At 40.0% G+C, this 18,310-nt stretch overlaps 1 protein-coding gene across 1 annotated transcript in view; it reads right to left on the bottom strand.

The window, feature by feature from the left end:
- Positions 1-9,248: 9,248 nt before the first annotated feature.
- Positions 9,249-18,310, bottom strand: part of TENM1 (teneurin transmembrane protein 1) — a gene marked incomplete at its 5' end in the record, with an annotated part of 251,934 nt that continues 242,872 nt past the window's right edge. Inside the window, 4 exons of the mRNA XM_083372198.1 lie at positions 9,249-10,146; positions 11,916-12,058; positions 15,314-16,534; positions 17,565-17,952. Of these exons, the coding sequence (XP_083228324.1) occupies positions 9,388-10,146; positions 11,916-12,058; positions 15,314-16,534; positions 17,565-17,952 (2,511 nt within the window). The 3' untranslated portion in view covers positions 9,249-9,387. The remainder of the gene's footprint in view (positions 10,147-11,915; positions 12,059-15,313; positions 16,535-17,564; positions 17,953-18,310) is intronic.

Genomic DNA, 18,310 nt, shown 5'->3' on the forward strand with positions numbered 1-18,310 from the left:
ATGATATAAATGCAGTCTCCCCACTCCAATGATTTCATCCTGACGATGTTGGTAGTTAGCCAACGAAAGCTTGAATTTTAATAGAACTGTTTTAGTTTTCTACCTTATCCCAGTGTGTTCAGATTTCTTGTTCTGAAATATATATATTAGGCACAGGGAACTATACGAGAAAAAGAATACATAAAGTTTTGAACACTAATTCCACAAAATGGCAGGCATATGCATGTGCACGCACCCACACATACAGCACCGTTTTATTTGCACTGTGTTATTCTATTTTTTCCCAAACCTGTGTGATCAGTCCACAGAAAAAAACAAGGCTGACTTGTTTGCAACTTTATTTTTTAAAAATGAAATATTCAAAGTACTTTGTCTTTCAAATGTCAACACATCATATATTAACTTTGATTATTTACAGCAAGTTGTTGTAACGGTCTGGTAGAAAATACATGCTTCTGGTTTGAAACCCAGAGCAAAATGCGACAACCAATTTCAACGCAATCATTTCACCTAAACCTGTACAGTATCTAGCCAGTGTGAAGGCAGGAATATAAAACCAAATCTACTGCGTAGTATAAAGGTTCAGGCCATTATACTACAATTTTGAGTAAAATTAGAACTGCCATCGTTTGATAGGCATGGAAACCCTTGGCATACATTGTAAACATCATTACTTTTTTCCCCCGAGAAACCAAAGAAATCACTTTCCAAAAGGGAGCAAAGTGCGTTTGGCTTCTCTGACTTTCTCAACACTTTGTCAATTAGAATCCAGTCATGGAGGTTTCTTCCGTGCGTGAAATAATGTTAAAAATACACTTTGATAGATAATAACACTGATCAGGAGGCTAACGTTTACCACAGAAATCTAAGGGAAACATTGGTAAACACATTTGCTTGGGGAAATAACACAAAATATTCAAAACAAAAATCCCACAGTTAAGGTCCACAGAAACCAACATGAATTCGGAAGGCAGCGATAGAAGTGCAGAATATTGAACATTGATACCTAAACCAATGTTATGGACCTCTATCATTTTATGGTAAAATACAGACCAACTTTTTATTATTTTTTTTTCTCTTTACTGTAACATACAGTTTTGGCCACCATTAGAAACTTACCTGTTATGTTTCTACTCTGTGTTGGTTGGCGTTGTCCCTTTTTTTCAACGACCAAGCATTTTCTAGATAGCTTTATGAACCCCTCTTCCCTTTTCCATATATGCCAAAAGAGGGAGACACAAAGTGATTAAATTTCTACCTCAAAAACCAAGCCATGTTTTCACAACAATGCATGGAATAAGCCACAAGGATGATAAGGGCATGTAAGCATTCCACTCCTTTGAAAACAATTTCTCCCTTCTTTCAAATGGCTGGAAATGATTAAAACAAAATAAAATAGGCTTTTTTTTAAAAAAAAAAGCACATAGCAACTAACAGCATGTTATTATTTTAGTTAGAACATAAGATGGCCTGAGAAAAATAGCAGAGATGGCAACATTGATTAGAGAAAGGATAATGACCATATTTATTAGTGATTGGAAACCCCTTATTTTTTTTCTCCAAACAAGAAAAAAAACAACAGAAAATTATAGATTTGATAATAGGAAATGGTATGGAAAGAAGGAAATTATATGGTAACCACAGGAGGGAGTTGGAGGGGGTGGTGGTAAAATACAAATATACTTGTAGCTATGAATGGAAGTTGCTTCCTTATTACTTTTCCTTTTCTCTTTATTTCTTTCTTTGCATGTTTTCACTCACCATTTCTCTTTCTAATACTATCCTTACTTTTTACTTGCATTATTTTTATTCTTTTAACGTTTCTTTAAGACATATAGTTTTAAATTAAATTAAATGTAACATAAAATGGTCTCAATCTTGAAGAAACAAATGTATAATTTATTGAAGATGTTTTTTGAATTATTTTGCACAAATCCCATCCTCACATGCATTCCAAAAGGCTCCGTTAATCATGGCTGCCCTTTATTTATATTGCCATAATGACTGCATCTTTTTTTCAGGGAATTCATTTTCATTAATTGGAACCTGTTTTGTTAATTGTCCCAGCTGTGGCAACTCCCTTACCGCCCCCACCCCCCACCCCCTTACTCCCTTACAGACTGAACAGGAGATAATACCTGTGTTTTCTGGATATCTTCTCTTAATCGCTTTCTAAAACCTTTGGAAGAAGTGGCTTCCATACCATCTGCTCAGCATCTGGAGCTGCTCAGCATCTGAACGGCGCCTGTTCAGAATCTGTTCAGTTTGGCAGGCATGCCTGTAATCCAGACACCACTGGAAAACCTAAACAGCTGTGCTTCCAATAACAATACATTAGAAACCCAAGAAGCCCCACATGGGAAGGGAACCTCTGGTGTTCCCCGTTGAATGCAAGCAAACTTTTACCAACAAGTTACTATACTGCCTACATAGGGCAGTCACTCTCTGGAGTTTGCGTTCTGTTAAATAAGAATAGAAGAAATTATTTTGAAAGCTACTGGACATGTTTCTCTTGGAGCTGTTTAAGCCAGAGGCGCCCAACTTTTTGGGCACCAGGGACCAGTTCCATGGAGAAAGTTTTTTCCCATGGACCGGAGAGTGCGTGGTTTTGTGTGCTGCCTACATCCCACGGATGGGGTTTTGCTTGTTTGTGCGGACCGGTTGTTGGCATGTTGTGGCCCAGTACCGGTCCATGGACCAGGGGTTGGGGACCCCTGCTTTAGGCCCTGGCTGGAATGGCCAATTTTTAGCAGTGCTATAGCTACAGTTCTTCTTCGGCACAAAAGGAACAGTGGTTTGTGGTTCCTTGCAATTTTAGGATACACAGTACAGAACAGCAGAGCACCAAAATGTTGGAATGATTATTTAGCCCAATCTTTTCCCAAGCAGGCTCATTTCAAATAAGTTACATTTCAACCTCCATCACTTCCAGAGTGACCCAAAGCTGATTCGGATTGGACAATACAAAGTCTAAAAGAGGCACAGTTGATATGTGTTCTAAACAAGTGGTTTTAAAGTGAAAGCTGTTCAGATATTCTGCACAACTGTCCTTTGCTTCCATATCCAGGGCTATCCTATAGCAAAACTTGGAGACTGAGGTCCTAGACTTGCAAATTATATATTTTATTTTTTCCTGAACTTCAGAAGCAGACAGGATTTTTTTAAAAAAACTTTTTCTTACACTACCAGAATCCATTCAATATTTTTTTTCTAGTCGATATTTCATAACACAATATATACCACCTGGGTAATTCTATTTATTCATTGGTAAATCCCAAAAGAGGCAGGGGGAATTAATGCAATCCATTTCACTTCATGGACGTTTGGCATAAAAATGAAGACTATGACATTCAAGGCAGCATTAAAACACCCTCCACGTTCAGTAATATAAAGTGCATTTCCTGCATATAATATAATATAACTGTAAAGAACTCAAGGCACAAGCTAACAAAATATGTATTACACACTAGAAATGCACAGTTCAAGCTAATCACTATTTAATTTAAAACATTTCTTAATTCTAGTTATTTTAAAGCTTTTTTTTGGGGGGGAGGAGAAAATCCCTTGACACACAAGTTTCAAATAGTAGACTTGCTTAAAAACTGTAAGCAAAGTGACTAGTATTGACATCTGAAATCACAGATAAATAGCATCCTCACCAATCAACATTCTACATAAATAAAGCCCAGAGATGATTTTCTGTGAATTCAAAAGTGCATGGTCTACAGATCTCATGATGCATTTGAGATTCATCCTGGTCCATGGGAAATAACCACTGATCAGAAGAATACAGTTGAAAACAGCTTACATATTTTTGAATCCTCCATTCAGCGTTAGCCCACAAGAGAATCCAAACAGAAGCACTGTGAATTCTCGACATTTTTGTGACTGTTATGTCTTAACAGTCAGAGACCAATAAAATGCAGGCATCTCAGTCAACATGAGATAACCTTGATAGGTTTAGAACTGTTGATATTAGTTGAGGTCATTTGTAAGAATCGTATGTTCCATATAGCCAAATAAGCAATCTTCTTTTGAAAGAATGCTGCACATTAGTGTTATAACTAATTCTAACGAGCAAGCGTTATGCTTTCTGAACGTGTGCAATTTATTCAACTTCCTCTTCTGGTTTGGCTATTAAGGAATAGCTATATATTACACAAACTAACATGGAACCATTTCATCTGACAAACTGACATGTTGATAGTATCTGAGCTCACACAACATCCTATGTCATAATTTATTTTCCATAGTCTATTGAACAAGCCATAATAATCTGGTTCATACATAATAAGCCATAAATCATGATTCAAAGGTCATAGTAGTTGAAGTCAAACAGGGCATCCTGCTAGCTAGGCCAAAGTGCCCTGGGCTTAGCGTGCTGCAGTGGTAAATTGCAACTCAATTAAAAATAATGGTTAATTAAGGTTAGAGTGATTCCCTTCTTCTTTTTCTCTCCACCAAATCTTAATATTTCCTCTTTTTTAACATTCATTGTTGCCTTTATCACTGTTTACAGATTAAAAGAACACCAGCCCAAATACTTGGCTGAATGTAGTTGAGTCAGTTGTAGAAAGGTGGAAGCATCTAGATCAGGAGTCCCCAAAGTGATCAATATTGACCCACAAGTGTTGATGAGACTACCAAAGGGTTTGATAAATGTCTGGGGGTCAAAAGAGGGTCAGAACATATCTGGGAGTCAATATGTGGACAATAAATGATGGAAGATTGATTGGGATCCATTAACCTTTGAGAGTATCTCTAGAACTCCATGTCACTTCCTAGTTCTGAAGGTGAGGTGGCTAGTGGCATGAGATTGTTAGCCAGAGTTGGATGGTTAACACGTGGCCTTAAATTTTCTCCATTATGGCTCATCACAGAGTCAACCAGATGTTTAGACTGAACTTGACATTTTTATCCACCCATTGAATCTCTCCCAAAGACCAGGGACAGACAGATGTTCTTCTTTGATGGGTTAAAGATACTGACTCAGTATATAAGCTGCTTCAAGTAAAGCTGCCTTCTGCAATTGACTGATGATGGCTTTGTCAATGCCGATCGTATTCAAGTGCTACTCCAGTTGTTTCGGGATTCACCCAAGGGGCCTATTAATATTGGTACTACCTTTGCTTTCTTTTACTACAGATATTCTACTTCTATTTTCAGGTTTTTGTATTTTGTGATCTTCTCCAAGTCTTTCTCTTCTATTTTGGTATTTCCAGGTACTGCCACGTCCGCTATCCAGACTTCTTGTCTTTTTTACCAACAATTGTTTACTCTGAGGTTGTTATGTGGCAGGTACTTATCTGTTTGGATTCTAAAGTCTCAGGGCACTTTAGCTTCTTCATTTTCTATCACTTTGCCTATTTTATGGTCTTGCCAGTTTTTGCCTGTAGGCAAATGGTATTTCTTGCAGATCTCCCAATGCACCATTGTTGGTACTTTGTCATGCTGTAGTCTGCAATCAGTCCGTTTGATCTCCTTGTAGTAGCTAATTAAGTGCTCCACTGTTTTTTTTTAAGCTTCTTTGCAGAGGCAACATTTGTTGACTGTTGATGTTTCTCAATTCTGCCTTTATACGCGTCTATTCTTAAGGCTTGATCTTGTGTTGCCAGAATTAGCCCCTCTATCTCTTTCTTCAATTTTCCTACTCTTGGCCATTGGCAAGTCTTATAATAATATTTTAATATCAGTATTTTCATATAATAAATATTTGCAGGGGGGATGTCAATGAACAACCTGAAACTTCATGAAGAGATCAATTTGCTCAAGAGTTTGGGGATCACTGATCCAGAACATCTTAACTGACTTAGAAAAACTAAGTAGATTTTTTTTATATGATTGATCACTAGAAAATTCCAGGGCTATAGGCTAGATTTGGAATAGATAGATGGATAGATAGATAGATAGATAGATAGATAGATAGATAGATAGATAGATGATAGATAGATAGATATTCTGTAAGAAATTAACAGTAAACAACTTTTTCCAAGAAAACTATATAAATATGTTCATGAAATACCAGGTGAATCTGACTCTAAGTAGATTTTACTTTTAAAAAGAAACCATCCTGATATTTAAGGATAGTTCTTTAAAATACCTTCAAAGGCACTAAGACATGAATCTGTAGTTCATATGTGCTCTGGCAAAGCCAGACTTCAGCTGCCTTTAATCTATAACACTTTTATTACTGCTATTTGGTTAGATTTTTTATTTTGTTACTTTTTTATTGTTTTGTATAGTCTTGATCCTATTTATTACTAATGTAAATCAGTTTGGGCACAACGTGCTTGGTGATAAAAGGTTCTTTATAAATCCCACTGTAAACCCATAAGATACAATTATTGGTGGGGAAAAAGTCTTCCAGCATTTTGCCCCCAAATTGTTGACATAAATACTAATTAAGCTGCAAAAAGCTTATTTGAAGGAACACAAATGTCAGACGCTCTCTGCAAACATCCACCCGTTCCATTCTCAACATTTCACTTTGTCCTGTAAATGGTCCATAATATTCATACCAATCATTTATAATGGGATGACATAACCTTGTGGAGGAGTTATTAAAATTCTTTGTCAAATCCTGCCCCTGATGTTTGAGAAATCCTTGCTTCCTGAGAACCAGGCTTTTTTTTTTGCACCTCTTTTAAAACATCCAGAAGGAGAAGAAAAAAATGACATTTTCACCCACTGCCTATTTCTCTGAAGAATTTCTTGGTCCAGTTGAAGCCCTACAATTGATATATGCTTGCCTGAGATTATAATTTTTTTTTTCTCCATTGTGAGTACAGAAGAGGCTGTTTTTTTCTTGATGGCATGGTGGAGAGAAAGAGATAGGCAGAATGTTTGGATATCTCATGTCTGCAATGAGGCAACTCGAACTTCTCCTACCTACTTTGTGGATTTCTGAAGAAGTTTCCATCTTTCTGTCTCATGTGCATCTCTTATTTTTCTCCAACCTACAGGTAGTTCTCAACTTACAATCATTCGTTTAGTGACAATTTGAAGTTACAACGGCACTGAAAAAGTGACTTGTGACCATGTTTCACACTTATGTTGCAGCATCCCTAGGGTCACACGATCAAAATTCAGAGGCTTGGAAACTGACTTGTATTTATGACCGTTGCAGTGTCCCAGGGTCATAGGATCCCCTTGGGCGACCTTCTGACAAGCAAAGTCAATAGGGGAAGCCAGATTCACTTAACAACCATGTTACTAACTTAACAACTACAACCATTCACTTAACAATTGTGGCAAGAAAGATGTAAAATTGGGCAAAATTCACTTTTGCTTAGCAACTGAAATTTGTGGTCATAAGTAAATGGTTACCTGCACATGGGCAGGGAAACAGTGGGTTAGAATGAAACATTCAGCATAACACTATTTCTCTAATGGTGCTTCTTCCACTAAGCCGAGAATCCAACTGTTTATCATGGATGCAAGGAACTGTTCATGACACAATGTTTTTTAGGATCTAGGGCAAGGGTAGGCAACCTTGGCTCTTTTATGACACATGGACTTCAACTCCCAGAATTCCTGAGCCAGCATGAAGTCCACGAGTCATAAAAGAGCCAAGGTTGCCTACCCCTGATCTAGGGAACCTCTGTCTCTGGGCAGAATGTTCATCAATATAGCCCGTTAGACAATCCCAGATTGCAACACAACAACTTCCTTAGCAGTTATGGAATTTACCAAAAGGAAGCTTTTGATTAGCAATGGGTGTCTCGTTCGCATGATCCCAAAGTCTTCATGGAACAAACCATTTGTCTTATGAACAAGAACTTGTGACGTGCATTTGAAGATTGCGGAAATCTCATGTTGGGAGAGCTCAACTTGAGATGTAACTACAACATTTTAAAGACTCCATTCGACAGAAGTTACTGCAATTGGTACTCTGGCCAACCACCCATGCAGTAAAAGACATGGTAATTGCTATTCAATTTCAGTACTTGCAAGCTTGGAATAAGAACGTTAGACTAGCATTCTCTGCTTATGCTTTTCCATTTCATATATTCAAAGTATTATATTTGACAAACCCCATCATTAGAAATTGTTCGATTTCTACAATCTTGACTTCATATTTTAACTGCCCCTATAAAGAAACCTAGACCTATTACAAAACAGGGTTAATGGATCAAAGGAAGTCTGCTCCATTTTAGGGATAGATTACTGATCTAGCAAATTTCTGGTCTGATTTTATTTTTTTAATTAAAGATCCACAGAATTACATTGACGGAACTTGTAAATGGATGGATGTCTGGCATTTTCCTTTTGAAGCTCTATGAGATGGTTAAGAGATCCTGTCAATCTTGTTTACAACATTTTTTTTTTTAGAAAACTGACATTCGTATCTGGTTTCTGTTTAGCCTTAGAACTAGCCACGCAACCACAAAACTGGGGTGGTTACCTGGTCGTTCCAAGAAGTAATAAAACAGAAACCTCTACTAGCACTGCTATAAATTCCTAGGATTTTAAATTATTGAATAACATAGATCAGGGGTCTCCAACCTTGGCAACTTTACGACTTGTGGACTTCAACTCCCAGAATTCCTCAGCCAGCATGGCTGGCTGAGGAATTCTGGGAGTTGAAGTCCACAAGTCGTAAAGTTGCCAAGGTTGGAGACCCCTGACATAAATGATATCTTGGCCACATCACAATGTTACTCAAGTAAATGCAACCTGTCTTACTCTCCAAGTATTCTTTTTATTTCTTCCTGGCAAAAGGAAAAAAGGAAAATAGCGGGTAACTGGCATTCACCCTAGCTAGTGTCCATTCTCTTCCTGAACTCAAAGAACCAACACATGACTTAAAAAAAACAACAAAAAAAACCCCCTCGGAATTCTATGCAGAATTCGTTTTGATCTTTTCCTATAAGGCAACAACTAAAATTTGGTTTATTCTCAATTGACTAAATGGGTCGTGGCAAAACGGTTCCCTAACAGCAAACACGACGTTTTGAGATGGGTTATGAGCGAAACACCAAGCAATTCATGGCACTGGCCTCATCCTTTACAGGTTGTGGGCAAGGTAAGCAACCAAAAAGCTATTCTGAAGACAGGAAAGGAGACAATATACTAAATATTTTGCCCATCTGGATTCTCTCTGATTGAAGTTCAACACTGAGAACGCTGCACCCAAACACTGAATATAACCGCCTTAGAACTAAGAACCATTGCCATCTCCCAAAGCATTTAAACAAACTATATTAAAATACCATCTTCTGTCACATTTAAAGGCAGTAGGATATGTTTTTCCCCCCTCTATATTTATATATACACAGAGTTCTGATCTAGAAAAACCAGTACAATAAACTGTTACTTAACATCTTCATTTAAAAACAGGCAGTCTTTGGTGATGTGAAGGCAGAAAACATGTTGCTTGTATGTCTGTTACCTTCTGCCTATTTCGCTCTGTCTCATAAAGTGAATATTGTTGGCACTGTCTGCGAGTTCTAGATACTGCTCCACAGATAAGACAAAATATCCGTCATAACCCTGCACTTTCCCAGTGCTCAAAAGCTGTTGCTTCTCCCCTTCTGTCCATGCCCTTGTACCTTCTTCACCATCTTGCAGTCGCTTTTGTTCCTTAGTCCAAGCTTGTAGCACAGCTCTTTGCCGGGCAATCTCCAAAACATGGTTCTTCTCTTCTTCAATGGTCGTCCCATATCGAATGTTAAAGCACAAAAAACCATGCTGGAGTTGGATGTCTGCAAATCGTCTTGTCCTCCCGTTGATGACGGAAGTCATTTGTGACACCGTGACGTTGACCCCGTTCTCCAAGATCCGCCGTCCCCCAGTGTTGCCTATGAGAGCAAGGTCTTCTTCCAAAGACCCAAGTTTGATGAAATAGTGGGTGTCTCGTCCATCAATGGTGAAATGGAGGTTCTCGAGGTAATGAGCACCGTTGAGGATGGCAGCGATGCGTCGGCTGTCCTCATTGGCTACGCCGATAATGTCTGCTGTTACCAGTCCATCCTTAATTGCGAATTTGATGCCCTTCCCAAAGACTGAAGGAACTGCAGCAAATTGGGGTTGCTTTACCTTCTGTGTACATCGGCCATCGCTGTATTTGGGGGTCATAGGAAGCTGGTCCAAGGAAATAAAGTTCCGGAGTTGCTTCTGTAGCTCACACTGAATGCCAAGAATAGTCTAGGAAGGAAGGAAGGAAAAAAGGAAGGAAGGAAGGAAGGAAGGAAGGAAGGAAGGAGAAGGGGAGGGAGGGAGGGAGGAAGGAAAGAGAAGGGAAGGGAGGGAGGGAAGAAGGAAGTAGGGAAGGAAGCAAGGAAGGAAGGAGAAGAGAAGGGAATGAGAAGGGAAAGAAAGAGAAGGGAAGGGAGGGAGGGAGGGAGGAAGGAAAGAGAAGGGAGGGAGGGAGGAAGGAAGGAAGGAAAGAAGACAGTATCAAAAGTGAATGTAGTTTATTAAAGCAACACAACACAATACAAAGTTTTTATTGAATGCACTGCATGGGAATTTCCAAAAATTGGTGCAGGAAAGTTGTCATGACTAACAGTTTGAGAGTGTGGATGTGGATGCACATTCTGCAAGACTGATGAAATGAGAAAACAACATTGCACCGGAGGCTTCATTTCCAGATGTCTACTCTGTGAGACATACTGGTGAGTTTCCAGAACTGAAGAGCAGATCTTAAAAAGGGCCCCTCAGTCACTTTAAAGACTGGATATGGAACTTCTTGGTTTGCACATAACATTTTGTTACGGTTGAAGAGAATTGTTTCCTGCAAATAATGCAGGAATTGTAGTTTTTAGTGAAGCTATGCTTGAGAAGGAGCGATCCTTTCCAACTGTAGACGATGGTCATTCCTGAATTCCTAAATTTTATTTGGTGATTAAAACATTTGAAAATGCCCTGCTGTCACTCAAGGCAGTCTTTTGCCTCCTGTATTTTAGGTTGGAAGAACTGGGGTTAGAAAAGAATTCTTCATAAAAGCAGTATAACGTATCACATTTCGCATAGGTGAGAGAGCATAGATTGTGTTTCTGAGCGCTGGGCTTATGTTTAGGATGGTTGTGCTATTAAGATTTAAGAGGAAGGAAGGAAGGAAGGAAGGAAGGAAGGAAGGAAGGAAGGAAGGAAGGAAGGAAGGAAGGAAGGAAGGAAGATAAGCAGTGTCTTGCTGGATTCCACACACTACATTCATAGAATCTTTGCACATTTCCATCTGTAATCAATTGTCAAGTGCCATGGAAACCAGGAGATCCAAGAGGTTCAAATGGGTACAAAGATTTATTGCAAACTTAAATTCTTTACAAGAATCTGAACTACTAACAGCCAAAGGAAATTGGTGGTAGATAAGGGTAGAAGGAATTCAAGATGGGCTGGACTTAGCGCTCTTGTGGGCACGCAGGGACTCATGACTGATGACGCATTTGACCCCTCCCTCAGGCTCAGCTGTGTCGTCTCCTACATCAATAATCCACCTCATAGAAGGGGACATCAGCCAAGACCCTTTCACCATCAGAGAAAGAACAACTGGAAAAACTGTCCTTTCCATCTTTGTTGAAATACTCTGGCTTTATAAGACTACAAACAGCTCTACAAGATTTGTGCACATATTTGTATTCTCCATGTGAATCCCCTCCCCTAGTTGCGATATTATCACTCCTAGTATAGGTTGTCATCTGCCTTCTTCAATCTAATTAAGCCAAGGTGGCACAGTGGTTAGAATGCAGTATTGCAGGCTAATTCCGCCCACTGCCAACAGTTTGATTCTCACTGGCTCAAGGTTGACTCAGCCTTCCATCCTTCCGAGGTCAGTAAAATGAGGACCCAGACTGTTGGGGGCAACAGGCTGACTCTGTAAACCTCGCTTAGGGAGGGATGTAAAGCACCGTGAAGCGGTATGTAAGTTTAAGTGCTATTGTTATTGCTAATTCCTTCAGAAGTTTTTGACTTACCTTTCCAGGATCCCACTCTTGGGTCTTGGTTTGAAGCTGTAAAAGCTCATATGTTGTGTCCAAAGTGCCCATCTCTGGCCTTGGGAACCCAGGGAGCACATTGTGAAGTTGAAATCCAAACAGTTCAAGCCAACTCCCGATATCTATCGAGGAAACCAAGAAGAGTTCAATTGCATAAATGCCTGTATCAAAGCAAAGAATTTCCAAACCTTAAAAAAAGTATCTCCTTTGATTAAGAGCTGTAAGAAACTTGAATGCCAGGAACCCTGTGGTGAAACAAGCTTTCCCAAATATTAAATGCTCCTAAATATTTCTGTCTGGGGAAAGGGGAGTGAGAAAAAGATTAACAAAATTTGACTAGAAATACTTACTGCTAAGCTTGTAAGCCGCCCTGAGTCTTCGGAGAAGGGTGGGATATAAATGGAATTAAAATAAATAAATAAATAAATAAATAAATAAATAAATAAATAAATAAATAAATAAATGTTTGGAAGAGTGGAAAGCAGCTACCGGCCTTGCAATGTAACCCAGTCGAGAAACGCTTTGTTGTGCAGTTACATTAACAGAATCTTTCAACTCTGAATGTAGGTTTTCTCTCCTTCACCTTTACAGTCCAAAAAACTAGGGAAGTTTCCTTCTGGGATGTTTCCACATCCTATGACTGCTGTGGGCTCGTCTGCCTGTTATGTGTTCCCCTGACTGCTGCTTTCCTCTCTGTCTCCCACGGCTATTTCCCCCACGCCGTAACTGCAGCGCTCCATTATAATAAGTGTCACAACCTGTACTAAGTATGGAACATTCCTCGCAGTGTACCGTTTCTTCCTTTGCTTGACTTTTTTTTTAAATTATGTAACAGCACTTGATAAAATATTAAAAAGTCCAGCAGGTCAATCGCAAATATTTAAACTTTTAAGAAAGTACAGGTACATTTGTTTTCATCTTCACCTCTTCTTCCTTTGGGATCATGACTTCTAAATAATTTAGCCTGGTGGGCGCTGACGATTGTGCTGTACTTTTTATGAATTCTGCAGGAGGCTTTTAGCAGAAAAGAAAGCGAGAAGATGGAAAAAAAACACACCAGTGCTACGTGCTTTCCGTTCCAGCTCCTTTGTAAGAGGAAATAGCAGAATGTCTCAATGATCATAAAGATCTTCAACAGCCAATTTCACTCCCATCCCGGCTGAAATACCCCACACTCCCCATGTCTTGATCAGCACTAGCTGAAATTAACAAGCTCTACAGCAGGGGTTTCCAAACTTGGCAACTTTAAGACTTGTGGACTTCAACTCCCAGAATTCCATGGCTGGCTGAGGAATTCTGGGAGTTGAAGTCCACAAGTCTTAAAGTTGCCAAGGTTGGACACCTCTGACCTACAGCCAGATAATATGTGAAGGATGAAACTGTAAGCAAATTTGTTTGTTTTCACCTCATTCTCTCAATATGATTTTGCCTCTCTCCAGAACCAGAAAAGAAATAGCTTACATCGTGCACTTAGGCAGGAAAAATCAAATGCCTAGGTATAGAATAGGTGGTACTTAGCTCAAGAGTAGTAACTGCGAGAGGGATTTAGATGTCCTTGTGTATCACTGCTTAAGTATGAACCCGCAATGTGCTGCAGCTGCCAAAAAGCCAATGCAATCCTAGGCTGCATCAACCAAGTGTCAAGACAAGGGAAGAAGTGATAGTACTGCTTTACACCATACTGGTTAGACCACACTTGGAATACTGCACCCAGTTCTGTTCACCACGATAAAGATGTTGAGACCCTGGAAAGAGTCTCTTTAGGTACCAGATAATCATTACTCAATAAATTGGCCCCCTACATATTATATTACTATTTTTTAACATGGATATATCTCATGGGGCCTCCTGTGAGAATGCCAAATATCCCAGACACTATATGAGGTTTTTAGGTATATTCCAGAGACTCCTATGTTTGCTGATATGTTTTTTAAAAAAAACAATGGAATAGACTATTTGTAGCTCAGGATTGAACTGTGGGGGTCCATAGTGCTCTCTGAGCTTGACTGTTTTCAAGCAGATGTTATTACTGATGATGTTATCAAGTTCAGAGGTTCCTAAGTCCTGGTCCATGGACTGGCACCAGTCTGTGGCATGCCAGCAATTGGGCTGTGCAAACAAGTGAAGCGCCATCTGTGGGATGTAGGCAGCATGCAAAACCATGCTCCCTCCGGTCCATGGAAAAAAACTCTCTCCACGGGACAGGTCCCTGTTGCCAAAAGGGTTGGTGGTCACCCATGCATATGAGAACAGGATGGATAAATTGATTTAGTAATGGTGTTTAAAGCCCTACATTGCAGGGGTCCGGAGTACCTTAGGGAACACCTGCTGCCGGCATCAACTTCCCTCCGCCCTGTGCGTTCCCACAGAGAGGGCCTCCTCAGGGTGCCACCGGTCAGAGAATGTCGATTGGTGGCCCCCAGGGGGAGATCCTTCTCTGTGGGCGCCCCGGAACTATGGAACCAGTTACCGGTTGAGCTCCAGATGGCGCCCGATCTTCGCTCCTTTCGCCGCGATCTAAAAACATACTTGTTCGAACAAGCCGGCCTGGCCTGAGGGGGGATTGGTGGGGTTTTTACTGTCATTTTATTGGGTTTTTACTATGTATTAATTGTGTTTTAGCGGGCATGTATTTAATTATTTTTTAACTTTTGTAATTCTGTGTTTTTATTCTTGCCCTGTACACCGCCCTGAGTCCTTCAGGAGAAGGGCGGTATAGAAATATTAATAAATTAAATTAAATTAAATTTCTTCCCCTTAGGGGAAAAAGTGAAAATATATACGAAACAAAGATTCAGAGAAGACCCACTTAGATTTAGATAATAATAATAGTAATAATAATAATAATGATGATGATGATGATGATAAAGAAGGAGGAGGAGGAGGAAGAGAAGAAGAAGAGGAGGAGGAGGAGGAGGAGGAGGAGGAGGAGGAGGAGGAGGAGGAGGAGGAAGGGACCTTGGAGGTCATCTAGTCCAACCCACTGCTCAGGCAGGAAACCCTATACCATTTCAGGCAAATGGCTGTCCAGTCTCTTCTTAAAAACTTCCAGTGTTGGAGCATTCACAGCTTCTGGAGGCAGGTTGTTCCACTGGTTAATTGTTCTAACTGTCAGGAAGTTTCTCCTTAGTTCTAGGTTGTTTATCTCTTTGATTAGTTTCCATCCATTGCTTCTTGTCCTGCCTTCAGGCGTTTTGGAGAATAGCTTGACTCCCTCTTCTTTGTGGTAGCCCCTGAGATATTGGAACACTGCTATCATGTCACCCCTCATCCATCTCTTCATTAGACTAGACATACCCAACTCCAGAAATCTACAGTGATGCTCACTATCCTTAGTTAAACCAAATGAATAGCCTGAAAATTCAGACATGTCTTACCTGTGGTATATTTAGCCACATCTTGTATTTGGCCAGCTGGATAATTGTTTTCAAATGCATACAAATTAAATGGCTTAGGGACATTCTTCAGTTCTTCCCAGATGCGATGGTTTGGGCTTGTCCAACGTCCAGCAATGACATCATAATCTCTTTGCCCCAAGTGCACCAGTTTAGTCAAAGAATTATATAGCCCTCCATGAAAACCAATAACGACTTCAAAATCTGGGTTAGTGTCCTGATAGATCTCACCGTAAGGTGTGTAAAGGATTTCTTTGATCACTTGCCCTCGGCTGCTGAAGACAGCTAAGGGTGTCCCTGTGTTGTCACATGCCACATAATACTCTTCACCACTGCTTAGCTCCATAGCTATCAAGTGACCTTGAAGGTCATAATAAAGGGATGTGATTTCTGAACTGCTGTGATTGTACAAGTGAGTAATTCTTACTGGATTAGAGAGATCTGCATAGAAGAATTGTAGGTGTTGCCCTAGATTTGACTTGCTGGCCACTCTTCGTCCCAAGCCATCGTAGCAAAACTGGATTGTCCAGCCAGCCACCCTGTTGTAAGCTCTGCTTAGGAAACCATTGGAGCTATACTCAAAGATGTCATTTCCTCTTTGCTTAAGAAAGCCATCTTCATCCACATTGTACTGAAGATCTCCTAGCCTTGTGATGCGGTCTCGGAGGTCATATCTCAGAGGAGTAAGCCGTGCGCTGTTCCCATGGCTGAGTAAGTTGATATTTCCGTTGAGGTCATAACTGTAGCGCCACTGAGTTTTATCATTCACAGAGACAGTTTGAAGCTGCCCATCAGCATCGTATTCATAAAAGTACCTTGTTATGTTGGCATTTACTCCTACTCGGATGTCACATATCACCATACGTCCCATGTTGTCATACTGAATAGTCATCCAGTAGGCGATGAATTTCAGAATTTCATACTGGACTTCTATCACTTGGCCATTGGCACTGAAAATTTTGGTATGCTTCATCATGGTGGTGGTGATAACTTGATTTAAGTCATAATTGATCACGCTGAATTTGCCAAATTGTTCTGTTTTCCCAGACACATCTACGTAGCGGTATAGATCAATAGGGAGTGGTGTTTCATTGATCATTGCTTGCATGCTGGTTACTCGAAAGTTGTTATAGCTGTAATCAAACCTGGCATTCACGAGACCTTCTTCACTGAATCGGAAGATCTGTCGGCCAATAAGTGGTCCTATAGATAAAAGGTAAAATGGATCGTTAAGAAGAGAAAACTGTCCCCAAATGAGACAGCTAAATTTAGGCGACTAACAACAAGAAGTTAGAAACCAGGGCAAAACCTTAGGAGAAAAAGATTTCAAGAACTAGCATAAAGATGTATCTTTATTATGCCTCATTAAAAACCACACAATTGTGAGGAAGCTTTCAAGTCCTTCAAACCATTTTAAAAATGATCCATTTGTTCATTTTGCAAGGAGTGGGCACCTTTGTCAGGTTGGGACACTATAGATTTTGGAATAATTAGGTATTTAGAATTGAACTATTAATTTTATATATACAGTATTTGGAAGCATCTCTGTGTGATATTACTGTGTATGAAATGATTGTGTCATGCAAAAGGCAATAGTAGCCTACTCTATCCAGCAGACTACCATAATCTTCATATTCTTTTTCCTTTTTAAAGGCATTTTAGGTCCAGTTATATAGTTTAAATCTAACCTTACCAAATAAAACTACAATATTCCTAATTTGATCAAATGATAGCAAATCTTCCAGGTTTGTGAGACAAGCATTGCAACAGATGTCCTTCTAGCCACACCGAACTCTAGCCACAATTTTTAATTCTAGGAATTTTAATTCTGAAATGTGTGGACAGTTCTATAATAAAAATTGAAAACACATTTTTACTATTCACACGAGGCTTAACCATACAATATCGTTTCGATATAATTTTCCAATCCGGTTCCATTTCAAAATAAAATTCTTCAAGTGGTTATTCAAAGACCTTGCATGCCAGAAAACTTTAGGGACTATATGCACCAGGGACTATCACTGTGTTATCTGTTCCCTTAGTCACTCTAACAAATAATGAATAAGCTACATCCTTCTGGAATCCAGAACAGATTTATCCAAAAGGTTTTTTTTAAAGTGATGCTTTAAAAATAGTGTCTTTGTATAAAAGAGAAGTTGAACCTCAGGTCTTCATGAGAGTGGTGAATAGTTGCCAAGAACAGGTGAAACCTAGGAACCTAATCTTAACCCACCTGTTTGCCTGTATCTGATGGTGCAAATAAATCCATCATGCATCAGGTGTATGGTTTTAATGACGCCTGTAGATTCCTCATAAGTAAAGGAGACCTGTGTGGTGTCGTAAAGGATCTCGGAGAGCTTAGACTGTGGTGTGTATTGATAAAGAACTCGGCGGCCCGTTCCTGGGTAGAGCGTTTGCAAGAGACGTCCATCTCTAGAAAAATCCTGCACAAAGGAGGCACTGCTGTCTGGTGGAGAGTAAAGATTTCGATAGTAGCCAACGGAGAGCATGGTTTGAAAACTGTGGCGGACCATGCTTGGCATGGTGACAGACAGTAGGTAGTCCGACTGGTCATGTTCAAAGATGTAACGGCGCTGGCTATGCAGAAGAAGCATCACAGACTGAAAGAAAAAAAAATCCAGAATGTTAGGAAATAAGTTGTTTCCTGGTGGGATACCTACACTGCAAACACAATTTCAGCCAGGGGAGTTGCCTCAGGAGGGCACACAAATGTATTTTTAGAGAGGATAGACTGAAGTAAGACCTTTCATCAAGGCTTCCGGTTTGCCAAGCCAGCCGGCATGGACGTCTGGAGGATGGCTCTCGTCTTCCACGTCCAGTTTCGCATTGCTGGGGGGTCCTAAAAGGGCCGAAGAGTCGCCCTGGAGGGGTGACCAGAAAGAAGGGGCTTTTGCAGAAATGTGGGGGAGCTGCAACCCCCCCCATTAGTGCCTGCATTCCCTTTGTACTGGCGGATGA

The sequence above is a fragment of the Vipera ursinii genome (assembly GCF_947247035.1).
Source record: "Vipera ursinii genome assembly, chromosome: 12".
Lineage (NCBI taxonomy): Eukaryota > Metazoa > Chordata > Lepidosauria > Squamata > Viperidae > Vipera > Vipera ursinii.